This window comes from Capsella rubella, unplaced genomic scaffold (assembly GCF_000375325.1).
Source record: "Capsella rubella cultivar Monte Gargano unplaced genomic scaffold, Caprub1_0 scaffold_4, whole genome shotgun sequence".
In the NCBI taxonomy this organism is placed as follows: Eukaryota; Viridiplantae; Streptophyta; class Magnoliopsida; order Brassicales; family Brassicaceae; genus Capsella; species Capsella rubella.
The window spans coordinates 7,798,645-7,822,463 of record NW_006238920.1 but is presented as its reverse complement, the minus strand read 5'-3'; the positions used below and the strand labels follow the sequence as shown (position 1 = coordinate 7,822,463).

At 29.8% G+C, this 23,819-nt stretch overlaps 4 protein-coding genes across 4 annotated transcripts; 3 read left to right on the top strand and 1 right to left on the bottom strand.

The window, feature by feature from the left end:
- The first annotated feature begins 3,514 nt into the window (after positions 1-3,514).
- On the top strand, positions 3,515-5,541 carry LOC17890046 (indoleacetaldoxime dehydratase). The gene is made up of 4 exons (XM_006293959.2): positions 3,515-3,919; positions 4,087-4,578; positions 4,669-4,953; positions 5,114-5,541. Exons 1-4 carry the CDS (start codon positions 3,515-3,517, stop codon positions 5,441-5,443), a joined length of 1,512 nt encoding a protein of 503 aa, XP_006294021.2. The 3' UTR covers positions 5,444-5,541.
- Positions 5,542-12,348: 6,807 nt separating this feature from the next.
- Positions 12,349-14,437, top strand: LOC17887687 (indoleacetaldoxime dehydratase). The gene is made up of 4 exons (XM_006295578.2): positions 12,349-12,753; positions 12,937-13,428; positions 13,527-13,808; positions 14,018-14,437. Exons 1-4 carry the CDS (start codon positions 12,349-12,351, stop codon positions 14,345-14,347), a joined length of 1,509 nt encoding a protein of 502 aa, XP_006295640.1. The 3' UTR covers positions 14,348-14,437.
- Positions 14,438-18,626: 4,189 nt separating this feature from the next.
- LOC17889762 (cytochrome P450 71A12) lies at positions 18,627-20,786 on the top strand. The gene is made up of 4 exons (XM_006294002.2): positions 18,627-19,079; positions 19,304-19,795; positions 19,907-20,191; positions 20,395-20,786. The coding sequence occupies exons 1-4, from the start codon at positions 18,675-18,677 to the stop codon at positions 20,722-20,724; spliced, it is 1,512 nt and encodes a 503-aa protein (XP_006294064.1). The 5' UTR covers positions 18,627-18,674; the 3' UTR covers positions 20,725-20,786.
- A 2,317-nt stretch (positions 20,787-23,103) lies between these two features.
- On the bottom strand, positions 23,104-23,679 carry LOC111830919. Its single transcript, XM_023783729.1, has one exon. It carries the CDS (start codon positions 23,549-23,551, stop codon positions 23,399-23,401), a length of 153 nt encoding a protein of 50 aa, XP_023639497.1. The 5' UTR covers positions 23,552-23,679; the 3' UTR covers positions 23,104-23,398.
- Between the last annotated feature and the right edge of the window lie 140 nt (positions 23,680-23,819).

The following is a 23,819-nucleotide window of genomic DNA, read 5'->3' as shown; positions in this document are numbered from 1 at the left end:
AACAACAAAAAAAAAAAATCTGACTAAAAATTGTGTCATTTTTACAAATATGGACTCACATCTCCAAACGAAAAACAAACAAACAAAGGGAGTTAAAATAAAATAAAAAAACAATTATTATTCAGGCATTATAGTGTCTTGTTTACATAAATTATGTTGCTTATTTCCTACACTGATATTTTTGAACTAGCTATACAGAACATTCTTAAGTAATGTGAAAATATAAATCTAAAACTAAATTATGTAAACAAGACACTATATTAATTTTCACATTACTTAAAAATATGTTAGTTTAATTAGTTTTATATTTTCACGTACATTACTTAAGAATGTGACGTCGCTTTGCCCAAAAAAAAAAAAAAAGATGTGACGTTGTGAAGATATATAATCCATACTGTTGACGTTGACATTGAAAGTTTTGTTTTAATTGATTAAAGAGAAAAAAGATCCACTTTGAAGTTTGAATGTGTCATACAACCGAATAAATCGAAAGATAAATCAACACATAATATATAGTATGGAAAATAAATGAGGGCATTGGTTTATACAAGTTTGACTGACTCATTCAACAAATTTATATCGGCTAAGTTACTTCACTTGAGTTTGAGTAGTCGCCATTTTTATTATTCAGTTAATATAACCTAGTCGTTGTATGGGGTTAGTCAATCTTCCTATCAAAGTATACGTACAATACATATATTGTTGATAAAGTCATCGTATATATATTCTATAAACTTTTAGTATACTCTTTTAAATTTATACATTCATTTAATCATTTACGTTGTTAGGCAAATATTATATATCAAGGATGACTTTCGCACAAACACATTATGCATGGATCAATTATTTTGGTTATGTTAATAGGAAAATAATAACCATCGTGTAAACTATAATATGTAGTACCAAAATAAATACTTAATCATATTTTCTTAGAAAACATAAGGGAGTAATAGTTTAATAAATAAAGTATTTAAAACAAGTTGCTGATTCGAATACCACTTTTGTTAAGAGGCTTTAATTATAAACAGCAGTTTATACAATTTTCTTCCTGTAAATACATAGAATTTAACAATGAATTATATTCTTGATAATCTTTGATTTAAAAAGAAATCATCAAAAGTGTTGGAAAGGTATTTGCTGCAATATGGGCCAATGATTTTTAAAATGTAAGTGCAACGATTTGAGAAGATTAGTTCATTGGATCAGCAGCCATATGAGAAACAAACATGGAAAATAAAAACGAGAAGATTAACATGGAGAATAAAAAATAATAACAATAATGACATTGACATAAATTGGTTACACACATATATATATATATATACAGAGAAAATTCGTGGAAGAAAAATCAAAGATCAGGAGATGATGTATGATAGGTAAATAGGTTAACACCATCATTTCTCCTACCATCGTAATTCGTACTGATGTGCTTCTTGATCTACACGAGGACAACACACGTCGGTACGCACCTAATTTATGTAGGAGCTAGAAACTATGAATATTTATCCAACAAAAATATTATCCAATAAACATATTATCCGATTAACAAAAACATTATTTTTTATCCTCGAATTATTTGCCTATAAATAATAGCTTTTATATAATAAATTAATCCATGTTTCAAACATTCAAACATTTAATTTATATTAAGTAATATATTAAAATTTTGGTGCAGTATTACACGTTTAAAATAGTATAAATTTTATTTAATTGATTTCGGAAACTAAAAAGATTTAAATTTGTAAATTTTATCTGCATATACATGGTTATAAAATCTAAACTCTAATCTTATTTATCAAACCTAACGATATGTTACTCATTTGGTTTTATAAGGAGAATAGGACATTAAATTTTAGATTTTATAATAAAAGAATCATATGTTGGTTTAAATTTCTTTTAAAAATTAACTGTAAATTTTATGATTAAATGAGGTTATATGTATGTTTAAGTTCGTAAAGTAAGAGTAAAATATAGATTTTAGACTTAAACGATATTATATATTAGTTTGGATTTGTAATCACAAAGAAAGATTAGGGTTTGCATATTACAAATATATATATAAAATTATATGTTAGTATGAGTTAATAAAGAAAAAATAGATTACTTTTTTCAAATGAAATTATGTGTTAACCTAGCTTTAACTATATTAATTAAAATGTTATGCTAATGATGGTTTTTTAAATATGTTTTATTTATTTAGTTTTTAATTTTTATATAAGTGTAATGTGACGTGATGCAATTTAATTATGGCTTAACAAATTAGTTCAAGCGGGTTTTAGACGTTCACGGCGGTATCCTTTTTATATCATATTGTTTGAAAAGGTAAATCATAAATTGACCGGAAACCAAAAAAAATATTATTTGTTTGACCATTCGCAGTTTTTTCGTGTTACTACTTCAAAGTTCAAATGCCTGATGAATAACGGCGATCTTAATTAAGATATATAAAGATACACTTTTTTTGCAGGATTTGTTGAATAACTTAATTAACACTGTATTTACAAATAATACTGTGGTAATCTCTGATTATCAAATCAAACTAAAGTTATAACTTTTCAGTGAAGAGAATAAAAAGTTTACAAGTAGGAAAACCAAACTTTGCTTACAACTTCTGTGATAGATCATATATGTGTGATGTGCCCTCATTCGAGAAAATTCCTCTTTCGAAAAGAAAATTATTAAATACGTCAACAAAGTAGATGTAGTATAGTGGTAAGTGTTCTTTCTCTCTATCTACAGTTCTAAAACGGTTTATGTGTGATTCATTTATGATATTTTTGTAGTTTTCAATTTTTCTAAAACATGTTAACTCTGTAAATCTGAGTTAGGTTTCGAAATACATAGAGAATTATGGTATAACACTTGTTCAAATTTTGTCGTTTTGAAAACTAATTCTGTTATTTTAATATTTTTTTAAAACATTTTACTTAGCAAGTGATCATTCTACTATATACAAGTACAAAATATTATCTATTGTTAATTGCATCGACTTTAACTAAAATAACGAAACATGATTAACCTACAAAGTGATCTTAAAACATTTATAGATATATAAAACTAGCTAACTAATTCTAAATTTAACTTCAGTATATATATATATTTTTTTAATGTAAAATGCAATATTACTGTACATTATCATATATATGCAGCTAATTAAACAATCTTTTTTCATGTCAACCACGCTTAAATCAGAAGTTTCTTAAGATATAAAAAAAAATTACTTTTATTAGTGATTAAATGAGGTCTTTTTCTTTATAAAATATTAACATATAACAGAGACGATTACCAACAATTGCAAATACTATATTTTAAGAAAGACTACTAGTGGTAGACAATATATCATTTCCAAAATAACTATTCAACGTAAACGAACATGCACTAGAATTTAAAAATACTACACTATTATATATGTATAAAAAAATGATTAATCCATGCTGATGAGTTCCAAAAAGAGCCTATAAATAACAAGGAGAAGAGGAGTTACAATTCATCAATCAAATCACTTTCCTCATACATGAGCAATATTCAAGAAATGGAAAAGATGTTGATGTTTTCTCTGTGCTTAACGACAATCTTAACACTTGTATTGCTTAGAAAGTTCCTCAAACGAACCGCCATCAAAGTGAACCGACCACCATCTCCATGGCGGCTTCCGTTGATTGGTAACCTCCACCAGCTCAGCCTCCACCCTCACCGTTCCCTTCGATCCCTCAGCCTCCAGTACGGACCACTCATGCTCCTTCATTTTGGCCGTGTCCCCATACTAGTAGTCTCCTCCGGTGAAGCAGCTCAGGAGGTGCTGAAAACACACGACCATAAGTTTGCTAACCGTCCGAGATCAAAAGCCGTTCGTGGGCTTATGGATGGTGGGCGTGATGTGGTGTTTGCTCCCTATGGAGAATATTGGAGACAAATGAAGGTATTTTCACTACTATATAGCTCTTTTACATTATTCCTCTTTAACTTATTTTACTTTATATACTATCTTTACATTTTTGTGGTCTACACTTGCATGAACAAAATATATAATACCATGTATGTTATTTAACCAACTAATGATGGTTTTAAATCTTGTTTTGAATGAAGAGTGTATGCATTCTGAATCTGCTCACCAACAAAATGGTTAGCTCTTTTGAGACGGTAAGAGAAGAGGAGGTAAACGCAATGATAAGGAAGCTAGAGAAAGCAAGTAGTACTTCTTCATCAGAAAACCTGAGCGAACTCTTTATTACTCTACCAAGCGATGTCACGAGTAGAGTTGCCTTGGGAAGAAAACATAGTGAGGACGAAACCGCAAGAGATCTCAAGAAGCGAGTGAGGCAGATCATGGAGCTTTTAGGCGAGTTCCCAATCGGGGAATATGTGCCCTTGTTGGCATGGCTAGATAGGGTTCGTGGTTTCAATGGTAAAATAAAGGAAGTGAGTCAAGGTTTTAGCGACCTTATGGACAAAGTGGTGCAAGAACATTTAGAGGCGGGTAACCAGAAAGCCGATTTCGTCGATATATTGTTATCGATCGAGAAAGATAAAAATAATGGATTCCAAGTTGAAAGAAACGACATAAAATTTATGATCTTGGTAAGGATTTCATTAATAACTATTATCACATATATATGCAAAACTTTGTTTGAGTAATGGACAAGTAACTTTTCATTATATTTATATCAGGATATGTTCATAGGAGGGACGTCAACAACTTCAACTCTACTAGAATGGACAATGACAGAGCTGATTAGAAAGCCAGAGTGTTTGAAGAAACTCCAAGACGAGATTCGATCGACCATGATGCCAAATACTTCATACATAAAAGAAAAAGAAGTTGAGAATATGAGATACTTGAAAGCTGTGATTAAAGAGGCCCTCAGGTTGCATCCTTCTCTTCCACTGATACTTCCTAGACTCTTAAGTGAAGATGTCAAAGTGAAGGGATATAACATAGCCGCAGGGACAGAGGTACAATACTAGTTAATTTATATTAAAGTAAATACTTATATAAGTTAAGAAATATCATATATTTTCTTAACCTAGTAATCAACTTGGTCACACATAAGTTCACATATATGTCTCAAGTCATAGGTTATAAACTGAAAATAAAAAAATGTTTGGCGTCCAGGTGATCATCAATGCTTGGGCTATTCAAAGAGACACCGCCGTATGGGGACCGGATGCAGAAGAGTTTAAACCAGAGAGACACTTAGAGTCAGCGTTGGATTATCATGGAAAAGATTTGAACTATATTCCTTTCGGATCAGGAAGAAGGATATGTCCTGGGATAGGACTTGCTTTGGGTTTGGCAGAGGTGACAGTGGCCAACCTTGTAGGCCGATTTGACTGGAAGGTTGAGGCTGGTCCAAATGGGGATGATTCTGATCTAGCTGAAGCCATTGGTATCGATGTTTGCCGCAAGTTCCCTCTCATTGCGTTTCCAACTTCAGTTATGTAAAATGCTTTCTCTTTTACCTCTTTATGTAACACTAATAAGAAGAGTTGTAAGTATTATACAACCCTTCATTTTGGAATATAACTAAGCATACGCTTAGTTACTAAAAAGATATAATTAATAAAATATATTATTAAGGAAACTTGGAAATACATATACAACATCCTAAATTTAAAATTACTGATATGAAACTTGGAAATACATATATTGCTATTATGGATAGACACTCGAGAATAATTTTGTTTTTCCATTTCTACATCATTATGATAGATTCGTTTTTCATATCAAATATTTAATTAAAATAAAATAATATATGCAATAAAACATAAACTCTAAACCTATGCTTTTTTATGTTGAGTTTAAGTAATAATATTATTTTAACTATATAACTTTTTCAGTAAGTATTAATTTTAAAACTAATGAATATTTGTATTAAGGTATATAAATATAATATATTCTGATAACCTGTTAGTTTTTATTAGATAAAAGTTAACCTACGTATAGGACTATAGGAGTAACACCTAATATTTATATATTATTATAACCTAATCATAATATAAAAAAAGAACACACATTACACATAAAGTTGACAGAGATATAGGCTTCTACTGCTAACCATTAGAGAAACAAAATGAAAAAAAACAAAAAAAATAATACGGAACGTAATAAACAACTTTTGAGAAATGAAAGTAAAACATGCAGAGAAAAACAAAATAATAAATGGTAACCAAACAATAACACTATCTTTTATAATATATTTGATTAAATAAATCATCTTTTAATAATAATACTAGATATAATTTATATATAATGAATTTGACACTAATTTTAAAATATATTTTTGAATGAATTTAAATATTTAATGTTAAAAATTAATAATTTATATTAACCTATTATAGATTATAGTAATTTTTTATTTGTTATTTATGATATAAACATCTCTTAAATATGTTTTACTATCCATACAAATTTTAAATAATGTATAGTAAGATTTTTTAACATGAAATTCATATCAAAAATATTTTTTAATGTCAATACATGATAAAAATATGAAAAATATTATATTATGAGATTAAAATATTATTAATAAATAATTTTTTATTTTAAAATAAAAAACGAATTTTAATATGAGAATTTTTGAGAAATACCCCTTTTGGTGTACCCCTTTTTAAAAATACCCCTCTTTCTATCCATTTTCAAAAATACCCCTTTTCAAATATGAAAAATTATAAACTTTTATATAGTTAATAAGGTACATCGAGGTCATCATTACTACTGGGAGACTAAATCCAAATATTTATAAGGTTTTAAAAGGTACTAAACGGCATTTATAATGTTTTTATAAGGTTTTTAAAAGGTTTACACAGTTTTTATAAGGTTTTTAAATGGTTTTTAAAAGGTTTTTAAAAGGTATTTATACAGTATTTATGAAATATATATATAAATTTACACACATATAAAGATAATTTGTGTCTATAAATATAAGTTTACACATATGTTTTTGATAAATTTCAAATTTTATAGTAACTTTTTGATAAAACTAAAAAGAGGTGTATTTTTAAAAAGTGGTATTAGAAAATGGGTATTTTTGAAATTTCCCCTTTTAATATTTGTTTTTTTTTTGTTTCATTTGTTCCTCATCAATTTTGTGGAGGAACATTTTTGTTCTATTTTTCCTCATTTTGTGAGGAATGTAGAGCAATGATGTGGAAAAATGATTTATTGTAAATGGTAAAAAAATTGAGGAATGAAAAGGAATGTCACATTGTTTCTTATTTTTTTCCTAAATCATGGTTAACAATCGAGGCCATAGTGATTAGGTTGTTAAGATCGTGGAGAATGAAATGAAGTAACAGTTTGAGAAGATTACAAGTGCAAGAATAGACAAGAATATGTCTCTTTTCAAGTATACGATTTTTTTGTTTTGTTTTGTGACTAGTTGGGTATCTCTATTTGTAAAGCCCAAAATGATAAGTTTTATAATGGATGCGAATGTTAATTCCGTAAGTCTCTTGAGGTTGCTCTTTCGAAAACTAGGCATGGTTCCAAGTTGATCCTTTTGATTTAATTGGACCATAAGCCTAGATCTGGGAGATTGGGCTTTTATGAATGCTGAAATGCTTGGGTGACAAAAAGAAGATACTAGTGAGGATGACTTGATGATGATGAATTGATGATGACTTGATGAGGATGCAGTCTTAATCGTGAACATGGTCGAACCTGCATGAGATATAAAGAGGTCACGAGACCAGACAAAAAAAATACTTTAATGTAGAAAAGAATACACCCACCAATCCCTATAACTACTTTAATTTTCTATTTAACATTACAAAAAAAAATTCTATAAAAATTAATAATGTAACCCTGAAAATATTTATATTATACTGAGAGTAAAATACTTTTCCTATTTCTTCGTCCTTGCTAGTTTTTTAGTTTGACTAGAAAAATATGTCTTTTTGTTTATTGGATAACAACATGTCCAAATTTTCCATATTAGTATATCACTTATTAAACCGTTATTTTTTACGTAGAAGATATTATATTTTCTCTCTATAATTGCTTCTTTGCCCCCACCAATCCTTGTCTTTGGTTGGAAAAAATTGTGAGCTTCCATTTGTAGACTTTTCTACTTATAATGCAATTTGCAAGAATAGTACGTACAAAGATTCTTGGGTATCACTTCCATGCATTGATGTTACAAATGTTGTATATTCATGTCGCAAACCTCAAATAATAGAACCCCGACCTCAAATAATAGACCATTTCAAACTGTGCTTTGAAAATTGAATCATCCAAGTTATCATGAGTATTAATCTCAAAACTACAATTATATTATCCTAATGAACGACATGCATGGTAAGATTGCCCCCCCTTTTCATGTTCTCTAATAATTGTAATTAAGGCTTAATTAGTTTCTGTTGTTGAACCAATTGATCAAAGCGCTTATCAAATTAATCTAGCAAAGGTTATGGTTGGATTTATTTGATTCTATGCATACGTTCCAAAGAGCTGTCTATGAAGGAAATATGTATACTTTTCCTTGCTGGTTAGTTGAAAACTATACATATTTCTATACATAAATATGAAATTAAACCAAGAATTCAAATGATTACGTATCTATAGTACTTAAGGAAAAAGAAAGAACATCATATTAGAGATATGTGCATATTGAATTGAAGGGTTCGTGCCGATGTGTATCGCCTTTTCATATTGGTGTCTTCTTTTGCTACGGATTTCCTAATTACATCTTATCACTAAATTTTTTGATCATAAGTAGCCTAATTTTATGTATGGTTAAGAGATTTTTTTTTGTTTTTTTTTGTATTATATCATATATAACAATATCTCTTTTTCTTGTATTTTTATTGTTTATGAAAATATTTGGTCTTTAAACTGAGATTCGTATTGCATACACAATGTTGCCTATGTAATTAGCTGCATTGCTAAATTTACATATTAAAAAGGTTAAGAAGATATTTACCAATTTGCGATTAAAAAAGGACAAATACATGTAGAATTTTCTATGAAACCTAGGAAGAGTACGCAAACACGTGACTCGTGAGATAAGCCAAACTCTAGTAGAGTAAGCTTCATTTGATATATTACAGTTCAAGAAAAATACACAAAGACTTTGACTAGACTGCCAAGTTTGTTTTTTATTTTTGGTTTTAATGCTAATATTTTTGTTCCAAAAGAAACTGTTACAGCCTAATCTACAAATTACGAATCAAAAGTAGCAAATTAAAGGAATAGACAGATAAGACATTACAAAAAAAGTAAGTTTGAAGTAGAGAGGGAGAGAGCAGGTCCGACAAGGGAGAAGAACAGCAGACGATTCCTCAGCAAGAGGAAAGACTAGCTCTAAACTTTTTGGGTTCGAGTTTCTTAGGTAGAAAAATTTATGGTTTAATAGGATAAATTTAAAATTTTGATTCGGGTTTGGTTTGATCCTTTCGGGTTTTGAAAAAATACTCAAAATATTACGTGTACATCTGGAAATTTTTGAAAAAATATTTGGATTTTCATATAAATATCTAAATTTTCGGGTAAATATCCGGATTTTTTCTCAAGCCAAAAAAAGACTTTGACTAGACTGCCAAGTTTGGCCGACTACATTACAACTAAGAATCTAATTAACTTGGTTATTTAAATAACTTAGAGTTGTCGACATTTTGAATATATAACTCATATAAGTTAGTAAAACAAACTCTATACTAAAGCCATTCATATATTCTAACAACATTCATATATACTCTTCTAAGAAATTATAAACTCATATTAACTAAATGTATACTATACATGATAAATTTGCATAAACACATCATAGATCAAAAACAATTTCCACCTTTTTTACGAAATCAGCGTCTCTAAAGTGGGTGTTTGCCCATGGAAAGCAACTCCACTTTGCTTTCTTCGAAATAGTCTTAGCAGAATCTATGTTTTCTATCTTAGTACGCTCATCCAACTAGGCAAGTTGATCCAAATAGGCATATATTTTTCAAAAAACGGCTATGCTGACATTGTAACTTCCTCAAATCAGCAGCTGCAACATAAGGGCACTTTAATGGTAAATTTTAAGCTAAAATTTTGTAGAAAAAAATATTTTATATAAGATAAATTATTTTAAAAATCTTAACTTAAAATTCCACTAATAAAGATGGTCGAAGAATCAGGAAAAAAAAATCAATTATGGCATATATGATGAGACAAAAACAAAAAAAAAGGGTCGTGGAAGAAAGAAAAATAAAATATATATTCAAATCTTTTTAAAACAATACAACTCTACTCAAATATATTTGTCGTGTCGACACGAATTCAATAAAAAACGCTGACTGTATTCTTTGTTTAACGTTAAATAGTAAACTTGGGTCATGCATATTATTGTTGTTGCTTCCTTAGAAAAACGTGGGTCAAACGTGGTTCCTATATTTAAGGAATTGTTAAATAAACATGGAATAGACTATAGAGATTAATTAACTTTATCCTTTTATTTATAACAATTAGCAAAATTAAAGTATTTTGTTTTGTATTTATATATATTTCGAGTAATATTACACTAATTAATTAAATAAAATCTAGAATCAATAATAAGTATATCTTTCAGTTAATTGTTTAATATTGTAGTATATAAAAAAAATAGTTTAAACAATATTGAAAGCAAGGAAATATCTCTTAATTTTTGCTAAATTACTTAAAGGAAATCTTCAAGTTTAGGAAATATTTATTTTATTTTTTTTAACACAAGGAAATATTTATTATTACGAAAATTAGTTATGAAAATCTTTATTAGTTATTTTGATAAATAGCTAAAAACAATTTCAAGTTTAATACATATTTAATATCTTAATAAAAATTCCGAAAATAACTAATGTAAAATTTGAAAATATGAAGCAAACTTCTCAAAATAAATTCAGTCGATTTTATAAATATTAACTAGGCACACATTTTTTTTGTGTGGGTTCACATACGATTATTTGATAATAAGAATATCTTATTATAAATCTCAGGAACAATAAATCTGCTAAAAACTTATAATAACCATTGAAATTTATGCAATATTTTGGGTAAAAAATATCTTAACAATAAGTCAAAAATCACAAAACAAATCAATATTTATGTTTCTCCGTTTATATTTAGAAGATAAGAAAATACAGATCCTTTATGCAATTTTTTTAATATTTATTATTTCCCACACCATTTTCCTATATATATCCAGATCTTTATTTTGTGGATAAGTTTAGAATATCCATTTTTGTTTTTTCAGTTTTGATAGCACTTTTTCTTTTCTTATTGAAGTAAAATCAACACGGGAAAGGTTATTGACTACATATAAAGTTTAAAATATTTAAAATTTTAAAAACTTAAGCGTTATTAATATTTTAACTATACACCAAGTTTATACTAAATTATTATTGATTTTGCTATTTTCTTTAAATATGTATATATTGTTTTACAGATTGTAAGAAGAAACAGGTTTGAGTTAATATTAAAAAAAAGTTATAATATTATTAATCTCACAGTTCAATACGGATCATTTTATTATATTTTTAACAACATCGATATAAAACATGCATAATTAAACTAATTTAGTAAAGATTGATATTATGCAGTCATAATAATTATTAAATAAATTCTAACATCTATAAATTTATAAAAATATAACTTAAAAAGAAAATATTTATCCTACGATGTACGGCGGGTTAAAACCTAGTAAAAGTTATTCCGATACCATGTTATTACTACATCATCATATATTCATATGCACGTAACTGATTCTAGTAATAATGAACATTCTTATTTATAAATACGGAAAGTTATTCTCAATTCTTCGTGGACAATGATAACTCTAATATTTGAAATTAAATTTTTGTTAATATTCGGATACTAATTGTTCAAAATAAAGTTTGATAACGTTTAGTTCCAGAAATTAAAATGATGTTCATGCTCATATTATGTATATTATATTATTATCTAATCAACTATAAGTAATTTTCTTTTTATTATTATTATTATAATTGTTCTTTCAATAAATATGTACATATATAGACAAGATGTAGTCATGTAGAGACGACTATAGTTGTTAAAAAAAGACTAGATACAAAAATGCAATCAAATTTATACACGTAAATACGTAATAGGTAAACTAAGTTTTAGTTCCATGCGTTGTGTCACTGTCTCACTGAGTTCGTATAAGTTTATAATAATTTACGACTGAAATGCAAAGACTAAATTGTAGTTGAAGATACAAATTAACAATTTATTATTATAACGTTTCAACGCCGCAAACACCACATCAAACTAATACTACTAAATGATGGTTCATACTTTTGTTGACGAAAGAACGATGTGTTCCCTATAAATAGCAAGGAGAGCATGAGTACAAATCACCAAATCAAACACTTTCCTACATGAGCAATATTCAAGAAATGGAAATGGCATTGATGATCTCTTTGGTCTTAACAACAATCTTAACACTTGTCTTGCTTAGAAAATTCCTCAAACGAAACACCATCAGAGTGAACCGACCACCATCTCCATGGAGGCTTCCGTTGATTGGTAACCTCCACCAGGTCAGCCTCAACACTCACCGTTCCCTCCGATCCCTCAGCCTCCGGTACGGACCACTCATGCTCCTTCATTTTGGTCGTGTCCCCATACTTGTAGTCTCCTCCGGTGAAGCAGCTCACGAGGTATTGAAAACACACGATCTTAAGTTTGCCAACCGCCCGAAATCAAAAGCCATCAATGGGCTTTTTAACGGTGGGCGTAATGTTGTGTTTGCTCCCTATGGAGAATATTGGAGACAGATGAAGGTATTTCATTACTAGCCCTTTCGCATTCCTCTTTAACCTCTTTTTTTATGTACATATACGTACTTTATATTTTTTTCGTCTACAAGTTGCACCCATATACACATGCATGCACTAACATGTTCTATATATTATGTATATTATCTAATCAACTAATGATGGTTTTGAATCTTGCTTTGCATGCAGAGTGTATGCATTTTGAATCTGCTCACAAACAAAATGGTTGCTTCCTTTGAGAAGATAAGAGAAGAAGAGGTCAATGAACTGATCGAGAAGCTAGAGAAAGCAAGTAGTTCTTCTTCATCAGAAAATCTGAGCGAGCTCTTTATTACTATAACAAGCGATGTTATAAGTAGAATTGCCTTGGGAAGGAAACATAGCGAGGACAAAACCACAAATGATTTCAAAAAGCGACTGAGGCAGATCATGGAGCTTGTAGGCAGATTCCCGATGGGGGACTATATCCCGGTTTTGGCATGGATAGATAGTATCAACGGTTTCAATAAGAAAATTAAGGAAGTGAGTAAAGGTTTTGGCGATCTTATGGACAAAGTGATACAAGAACATGTAGAGGCAGGTAATCGTGAAGAGGATTTTGTCGGTATACTTTTATCGATAGAAAACGAGAAGAATAGCGGATTACAAGTTAAAAGAAATGACATAAAATTTGTGATCTTGGTAAGTCATTTTAAGCCAATTCATTGACAACTTCATCACCAAATATTTGTATATTTTGAGTAATGACCATTAGTAACTTTCATTACATGTCATATCAGGATATGTTTTTAGCAGGGACGTCAACAACTTCAACTCTACTAGAATGGACAATGACGGAGCTCATCAGAAATCCAGAGTGTATGAAGAAACTCCAAGACGAGATTCGGTCGACCATGATGCCAAATTCATACATAAAAGAAAAAGAAGTTGCGAATATGAAATACCTAAAGGCTGTGATTAAAGAGGCCCTCAGGTTGCATCCTTCCCTTCCACTGATAATTCCTAGACTCTTAAGTGAAGATGTCAAAGTAAAAGGATATAACATAGCCGCAGGGACAGAGGTACACTCATTTATATCAAATCAAACTCTTTTTCGAAAAAATGAAAACACCATAATTACTTTATAGGTTTTTTTTTATCATAGTTATCATTTGCTAAAAATTATAGAGTTTCTATCACTTGCAAAAGAAAATATGGGCAATCAATTTTTTCACACATAACTTCACATATACATCATGGTTATAAACTGAAAAAAATGTTTGGCGTTCAGGTGATAATCAATGCATGGGCAATCCAAAGAGACACCGCGGTATGGGGACCAGATGCAGAAGAATTCAAACCAGAGAGACACTTAGAGTCAGCTTTGGATTACCAAGGAAACAATTTGAACTATATTCCTTTCGGATCAGGGAGAAGGAAATGTCCAGGGACAGGACTTGCTTTGGGTTTGGTAGAGGTGACAGTAGCCAACCTTGTAGGCCGATTTGACTGGAGGGCTGAGGCTGGTTCAAATGGGGATGATTCTGATCTAGCTGAAGCCATTGGTATCGATGTTTGCCGCAAGTTCCCTCTCATTGCGTTTCCATCTTCAGTTGTGTAAAATGCTTTCTCTTTCACCTCTTTATATACATGTAACGAATAAGAAGAGTTGTTAAAATTAAACAACTCTTCATTTTTTTTTTTGGTAAAACACAACAACTCTTCATTATAAAATATAATTAAGCATATATACGCTTTGCTACTAAGAAGATATAATTAATAAAGTGAATCCTTAATTAGTTAGTCATTTTAAATATTATTTATGAATCCCCCATAAATTTCCTAATAAGAGTAATACATAATATTTATATATTATTATCACCTAAAAACACACACATATTATTTATGAATCCCCCATAAATTTCCTAATAAGCGTAACACCTAATATTTATAATTTATATATTATTATCACCTAAAAAACACACACATTAGACATAAAGTTGACACATAGTCATAAGGTTGTTAAAGATCGTGGAGAATGAAATGACGTAACAGTTTGAAAATATTCACAAGTACAAGAATATATATATGCCGCTTCTCTTTTAAGAATTGCAGGTAGAGAATTTAAATTAATACGATTTTTTTTTTCATTTGATTTGGGTATCTCTATTTGTAAAGCCCAAAATGATAAGTTTTATAATGGATGCGAATGTTAAATCCATAAATCTCTTGAGGTTGCTCTTTGGAAAAGTGAGGCATGGATTGGATCCAACATAACCAAGTCGATGCTTTTGATTCAATTGGACTATAAACGTTTTGGAGATTGGGCTTTTATGAATGGTAAAATTGCTGGGTGACTAAAAGAGACTCAGTCTTACATGAGAATGAGATAAGGACGAGGATAAGGATGCAGTCTTAATCCTGAACATGCACGAACCTCCAAGAAATAAAGAGGTCAACACGTGACCAGAGTAAAATAATTTTCTATAAATAGATAGACAAATATGAAAGAATACACCAACCAATCTCTTTATTTTCTATTTTAAATTACAAAATATTTTCTTTAATAATTTTTTTGTGTTACGATTTATGAACCTGGAAATAATTATATTTACTGACAGTAAAATACTTTTTTTATTTCTTCGTATTGGTAGAAGTTTTCGACCTCCATGTTAGATTTTTAGTTTGACTCGAAAAATATGTCTTTTTGTTTATTAGATTTTAAACAAAAACGTCCAATTTTCTCATATTAGTATATATCACTTAAATCGTCTTTTTTTTTGTTTTTTTGTTTTGTTTTTAGAAGAAGATATTTCTTCTCCATAATTGCTTCTTTGTCCCCCACAAATTCTTGTCTTTGGTTTGAAAAATTTGTGAGCCATTATAGACTTTTGTTTAACTCATGCCATTTGCAAGAATAGTACGTACAAAGATGTTGGGATATCACTTCTTGCATTGATGTTACAAATGTTGTTTATTCTTGTCGCAAACCTCAAATAATAAACCATTTCCAAACTGTGGTTTGAAAATTGTATCATCCAAGTTATCATGAGTATTAATCTCAAAACTACAATTATATTGTCCTAATGACGACATGGTAAGATTGCCCCACTTTTCATGTTCACCAACTCTAATAATTGTAATTAATTAAGGCGTAGTTAGTTTCCGTTGTTGAACAATTGATTAAGTACTTATCAAAGTTTATGGCTGGATTTATTTGATTCTACCAATGAGATTTGTTGATTGAGTACTTATCAAAGTTTATGGCTGGATTTATTTGATTCTACCAATGAGATTTGTTCATGAAGAAAATATCCATAGTTTTTTTTGCTAGTTATTTGAAAACTATACAAATCTCCTTGATGTCCATAAATTCAAACCAAGAATTCAAATGATTACGTATCTATAAGGAAAAAAGAAAGAACATCGAATTAGAGATATGTGCATATTGAATTGAAGGGTTCGTACCAATGTGTATCGCCTTTTCATACTAAGCTTGAGGCCCTCCTATTGGCAAATGAAGAGTTTGTTGCCAATTAAAATGTCTGGTGACTTTTTTTGTTGCTATGGATTCTTATTATTAAATCTCATCACTAAAACTTTTGATCATTAATTAGTAGCCTAATTTCGCGTATGGTTAAGAGATTTTTTTTATATATTACATCATTACATGTTTTTTTTGAAAATGAAAATATTTGGTCCTAAACTCAGATTCGTATTGCATACACGAGTTTGTCAATGTAATTAGCTGCATTTCCAAATTATAGATTTAAAAAGTTTAGATGATATTTACCAATTTGCGATTTAAAAAAGGACAAATACATGTAAGATATTTTCTATGCAACTTAAGGAAGAGTACTCAAACGCGTGAGATGGCTAAATGTAGACAAACAGCATTATCAAGAGCTTGATTACAGTTGAAGAAAAACACGCGACGACTTTGACTTAAAAAAGTTTGACTGACTACATTATAATAAAAATAACTTGAGTTGTCGACATTTTAATATTCAGCTAATATAAGTTAGTCAAAACTCTATATTAAAGCCATTCATAGATTCTAACAACATTCATATACATACTCTTCTGAAATATTATAAACTCATAATTAATTAAATATACGTTACTAGAGATATGATACATGATGAATTTGCATAAAAACATTATGGATCACATTTATTATTTGTGTTTTAAACTTTTATTAGGGCATATATTATTCAGAAAACATAAGTATAATGGACAATGTTATGTTTAGCATAAACGTAATTTATAATATTATTATTGTAAACTACTACCCATAATATGAATTATTTATTCATGAGAATTTTTCATCAGTTTTTTTATAATTGTCCTTCTCTTCCACAATTCTACCCGAAATGAATATACTAATTCTAGTCAAATGACAATAAAATATGTATTTGCAGCGATTGGACATAGTAACTTCGTCGCATCTCGCATTCGCATCAGCAGCTATATGAAGTCATGCCACGTATGATGAGAAGCTGACAAAGATAATTTGACAATATGTCCCTGAGATAGAAAAAGTCGTAGAAGAAAAATCAATGTTGACATGAACAAAAACAAAAAGAGAAAAATATCTTATATATGTTACCTTTTTCAAACAATACAACTCGATCTAATATATACTATTTGACTTATTTATGGTATTTTGGTAATTTTTAATTACAAGTAACTTTTAAAATTTAAAAAAACATTAGTTAAAAAACATAACTTTTGAGTATTTTAACAATTTTTCTATAAATGTTAAAGTAAAAATATATTTATACATTAATTGACTGACACCAGCTATATAAAATAACATAACAATTAATTTTAAAAGTGATTTTAATAATATTTTTTTTTTTAGTATATACTGTAAAATACATTAATCTTATGCTTTATTTTTATGACGTGAGCAAATTTATGAGACTAGCTATAGCTACTTATGAAATGAACCTCGGTATATATTATTATTTTCTGTTTAAATAAAAGTACAATCCAATATAATATTGATACTACATTATCATATGCAATTAAATCGTTTCTAATAATAATGAAGGTTCTTATATATAAATACATAAAGTTATATCTATTATTCGTGTACAATGGTAATTCTAATAGTATATTTATATATTTCTTTACTATTCGGAACTAGTTGTTCAAAATATTTCAGAAATGATGTTCATAATAGAATTTTCTAAAGAAAACAAAAAAACGTTACTATAATTGTTCTTTTATTAATATATATACGCCAATTACAAGATGTAAAGACGATTACTTGTTAAAACAGACTAGAGACAAACATGCAATAAAATTTATAGATTATTCTTATGCTTTATTTTTATTGACTTGAGCAAATTTGTATAACTAGCTAGCTACTTTTGAAATGAACTTCGGTATATATTATTATTTTCTGTTCAAATAAAAGTACAATCCAGTATAATATTTATTACAGTATAATATGCACTTAAATGGATTCTAACAAAAATGAAGGTTCTTATATATAAATACAGAAGTTATTCTCTATCCTTGGTGTACAATGATAATTCCAATTGTAGAAATTAAATTTTTAATATTCGGATAGTAGATGTTTATAATATTCCTGAAATTAATATGATGTTAATGTTCATAATAGAACTGTCTAAAGAACACTAAAGAACAAAATTTTATAAATAATATATGATAATAATATTCATAATAAATTTTTAAATAAAATATGATACTGTATAAGACAAGATGTAGAGACGACGACTAGTTGTTAAAAAAAAACTAGATACAAACATGCAATAAGATTTATACGCGTAAACTAGATTTTCGTTTCTTGTTTGGGTGACTGTGTCATTGAGTTCTTAATTACTAGTTGACAATAAACGATGAGTTGCGATAAAGCCTATAAATAACAAGGAGAGGAGCAGTTTACAGAATCACCAATCAAACACATTCCTAGCTACATGACCTATATTCAAGAAATGGAAATGGTATTGATGATCTCTTTGTTCTTAACTACCCTCTTAACTCTTGTCTTGCTTGGAAAATTCCTCAAACGAAACACTACCAAAGTGAACCGACCACCATCTCCATGGCGGCTTCCTGTGATTGGAAACCTCCACCAGCTCACCCTCCACCCTCACCGTGCCCTCAAAACCCTCAGTCTCCGGTATGGACCACTCATGCTCCTTCATTTTGGTCGTGTCCCCATACTTGTGGTCTCCTCTGGTGAAGCAGCTTACGAGGTAATGAAAACACACGATCTTAAGTTTGCAAACCGCCCCAAATCAAAAGCCGTTAATGGGCTTTTTGACGGTGGACGTAATGTGGTGTTTGGTACCTATGGAGAATTTTGGAGACAGATGAAGGTACTAGCCTTTACTCATTCCTCTTTAACCTCTTTTTATTTACATACTATATACCTTTATATTTTGCTTCCGTCTACAAGTTGCACCCATGTACACATGCACTAACATGTTATAGTATTAGGGTATACTATCTAATCAAATTACTTTTTTATATACCCCTTTCGACTGATTTAATTGATTATTTTGAATCTAATGATGATTTTAAATCTTGTTTTTGCGTGAAGAGTGTATGCATTCTGAATCTGCTCACCAACAAAATGGTAGCCTCTTTTGAGAAGGTAAGAGAAGAAGAGGTAACTGAATTGATCGAGAAGCTAGAGAAAGCAAGTAGTTCTTCATCATCAGAAAATCTGAGCGAATGCTTTGTTACTATAACAAGCGATGTTACGAGCAGAGTTGCCTTGGGAAAGAAACATAGCCAGGGTGATACCGCAAGGGATTTCAAAAAGCGAGTGAGGCAGATTATGGAGATTGTAGGCGAGTTTCCGATTGGGGACTATATCCCGGCTTTGGCATGGATAGATAGTATCAACGGTTTCAATAAGAAAATTAAGGAAGTGAGTCAAGCTTTTGGCGAGATTATGGACAAAGTGATAGAAGAACATGTAGAGGCAGGTAATCGTAAAGAGGACTTCGTCGATATACTTTTATCGATAGAAGGCGATAAGGATAGCGGATTACAGGCTGGAAGAAATGACATAAAGTTTGTGATCTTGGTAAGTCATTATAAGTCAATTCACGGACAAGTACTATATCGTCACATATAGTTACATATTTTGAGTTTTTAGTAATTTACCATTAGTAACTTTCATTACATGTCATATCAGGATATGTTTTTAGGAGGGACATCAACCACTTCAACTCTATTAGAATGGACAATGACGGAGCTATTCAGACATCCAGAGTGTTTGAAGAAACTCCAAGACGAGGTTCGGTCGACCATGACGCCAAATACTTCATACATAAAAGAAAAAGAAGTTGCGAATATGAAATACCTAAAAGCTGTGGTTAAAGAGGTGCTCAGGGTGCATCCTTCTCTTCCAATGATAATTCCTAGACTCTTAAGTGAAGATGTCAAAGTTAAGGGATACGACATAGCCGCAGGGACAGAGGTATATATAATCACTTATATCAAATCAAACTCCTATACGTAAAATAAAAACACCATAATTACTTATATAGTTTTTATCATATTTATCATTTGCAAAAGAAAGTAGTATGGGCAATCAATTTGTCCACACATAAATTCAGATAGACGTTATATATACTCTATATGGTTATAAACTGAACAAAAAAAAACATGTTTGGCTTTCAGGTGATAATCAATGCATGGGCAATCCAAAGAGACCCGGCTGTATGGGGACCAGATGCAGAAGAGTTTAAACCAGAGAGACACTTAAATACAACTTTGGATTACCATGGCAAAGATGTAAACTACATTCCATTCGGATCAGGGAGAAGGATATGTCCAGGAATAGGACTTGCTTTGGGTTTGGCAGAGGTGACAATAGCCAACCTTGTAGGCCGATTTGACTGGAGGGTAGAGGATGGTCCAAATGGGGTTGATTCTGATATAGCTGAATCTGTTGGTCTTGATATTTGCCGCAAGTTCCCTCTCATTGCATTTCCATCTTCTGTTATGTAATATGTTTTCTCTTTTTACCTTGTTATGAAATTCAATAATAATTAAGATGCAATTCAATAATACTTAAGATGCAATTCAGTAATAATAAGAACAGTGTAAGAGATGATTTTGGAAAAAATGTAATAAAGTTTTTTATGAAACTATATCAATATTATATATACTAAAAAAAAATCAAAAAAAAAAAATCTTGCTGGTTAACAGTTAATACATAAAATTTTATAAATTATTCTCAAATAATATATATATATATATATATATATATATATAATAATTAATATACAAGTACTTCAATTATTATTTCTAATTCTACGAAACGCATGAGAATATTGTAAACCAAAATTGCGATGCCCTGCCCAATTTGTATACTAACCCCAATATATAAAACACACTAATTGGAATACATGATAATAAGGTTTGGAAGGCACATACAAAAGTCCATATATATAAGTATGTTAAGATTGCCAATGGAAACGTTGAACAACGCTCCATTATATTATACAAGAACTGAAGTTTCATGGCTACACATATTCTACTTATAAAGCATTGGAAAAAAAAACTGATATCTTTCTAGTTTAGATTGGCTTTGCGAGCTACGTTTGGAGAATACCATATACCTTCAGCGTAAAGTCTATCACGGTAGCAACAATTTTAACTATGTAGGGATTGAGTTGGCTCACTATCTTATCGTTTTTTTACTCTTGTTTGCTGATTAATTTTTTAATCTCTATATATGCTTGTTTGATGTTGTATCCTCCAACTAAATAAACTGAAACTTTTTGATGAAATGAATCTGTGTCTTTTAATTGCTTATTATCGTCGACTCTATAAACTGAAATACCTGATTTGTCTTCAATCTTCACCTTTTTCTCATAAGACTCTTTATCTTTTCTCGATTTTCTTATAATTCTTCTTTAATATCAAATAACACTAAAATCTGTATTGAAATGTATAAAACATCTTATTAAATGAAAAAAACAAAAATCTTTAAACATCTAGTATTATAGAGCAGAGGGAATATCATGGTTACCGACACGTATGTAAAAACAAAATAATCTTATACAAGTGTCTCCCACACATCATACGTTAATTCTTCTCACGTCAGGCCACCTATTTGTTAAATTGGTATAATTAATACCTAACTTATAGGGCTATATGTTATTGTTTTATCTGTTTTTTTTAATTAGTTAAGTATTTAGTACACTAGGTTTTTAATTAGTTATAAACATTCCACTTATGTACTTTTCCTCTCTTTTTCACTTTATATATTAAGTGATATTCATATAACTAGCTAGTTTAAAACATTCGATTTTAGAATTTTTTTTTATAAATTTATGATTGAATAACTTAAGATTTGTTCAATGTTAACACTTATCACTTCCAATGCTTGACTGAATACATCCTAAATGATTTAGACAAGAAAAAAAACTTTAAAAGCACACAATGCTTGTCGACGATAAAAAGGTTATCATGGTTTCCATATTTTGTGGTTTGATGGGCACGGTTAATAAGGACTAGACTCTAATGAATAAGACTCTCTCGTTTTATTTGAACTTGACGATTGTGTGTGTATTACACAGTATTAGCCTATCCATAGTAGCTAATAGGTTCATAAAGAAAATATAAAGCACTATTTAATCTTATTTTCTAGTTTTCTCTTTCTTTTTTTTTTCCAAAAATATAATAATCAAATTTTCTTTTTGAAAACTACTATTTACAGTTGGGAGCAATAATTGTCCATTAGTATAACTGACTAGAAAGCTAAAAGTTGTTTCTAATGCATATGTGTACTTACAAATTGGAATAAACATAATGGTGCAGCTGGTGCTGTTGCTGATCAATGCTCTTCTGATCATCTGGTGCTCGACTAGCAAGTTGATCAAGTGCTTATCCAACAAATCGATTGATCAATGAGCCAAGTCCTGTGCGGAAAACTCACCTCTTCGATCTATGATCATCATTCATCGGTCATTGTTGGCTAATAGCTGTTCAAGAAATTAACAATGTTCTGCACTTTTAACGTTAATACCAATTGTACTTATTTCTCAAAAGTATACAAGTCCGAGTATATTTAACAATTCATTTCTTAATATATATACTTCACATTTTAGCTAGTCATATATATTATATATCATATATTCATATATGTAAATTTGATAAGAATTTGTAGTAGGAGTGGTCCTAAGAGGTCAAGGCCACTAGAAGCTGAGCAAAGGAAGATAAGATCATAAGAACAAACAATGGTTCTGGAGAAATTTTAATTTTTTCCAGCTAATTAACCGAAAAAATAGCCAAATTAAAGAAAATTATAAATGAAAGTGAGAATTAGATAAACACACACACAAATATATATATCGTTAATATACTATAACCAGAAATCTCTTGTGTACATAATGTAATATTATTTTCATTAATAATAGACACACGATACATTATATTGTTACATATATAATAGCTAAGTCTCTCAACACTCCATAGTCAAAAATGTTGTTTATCTAGTAAATAATAAAAGCCTGCTTGCGACATGGATAAAGTACAGGCATAATCTAGTACTTCAGCTACATATATCTGTGTGTGTGTGTGTGTGTGGTTCAATGACAAGAAACACAATATTACTACTTAATTAATTGACTGTTAATTAAGTTTATAGTAGGAGCATACGATTATATGCATATGATCAAGCCGCGGGAGCAACGTCACAGTCGTCGTCGTCATCGTCTCCTCCGTTCTCTTGGCCACCATTTTGTAAGTAAGGAATCTGCTGAGTCTTAGTTGACTCGTGTAGCCTGCCTTCTCCGTTGTTGTTGTGGCTCACTGTCAAGACTGCCATTGTTAAGGTGGCTTTGTGTGTTTCTGATTTGCTAGTGGATTCTTTTTTAGTGTTGCTTGTAGACTTGTAGTTATAGAGCTCATGAACTGCCTCTCAATTTATAGCAATTTCAGGTATCCGTATACCTAGATTCTACAAGAAGAATAAATCAACAGCACACACTTTTTTGTAAGGTTAATACTGAGTCACGTGATCATGAAGTTATCAGTAATGTCCTATCTAAATTATTATTAGGAATCGTTATATATATACATGGAAAATAGTATGA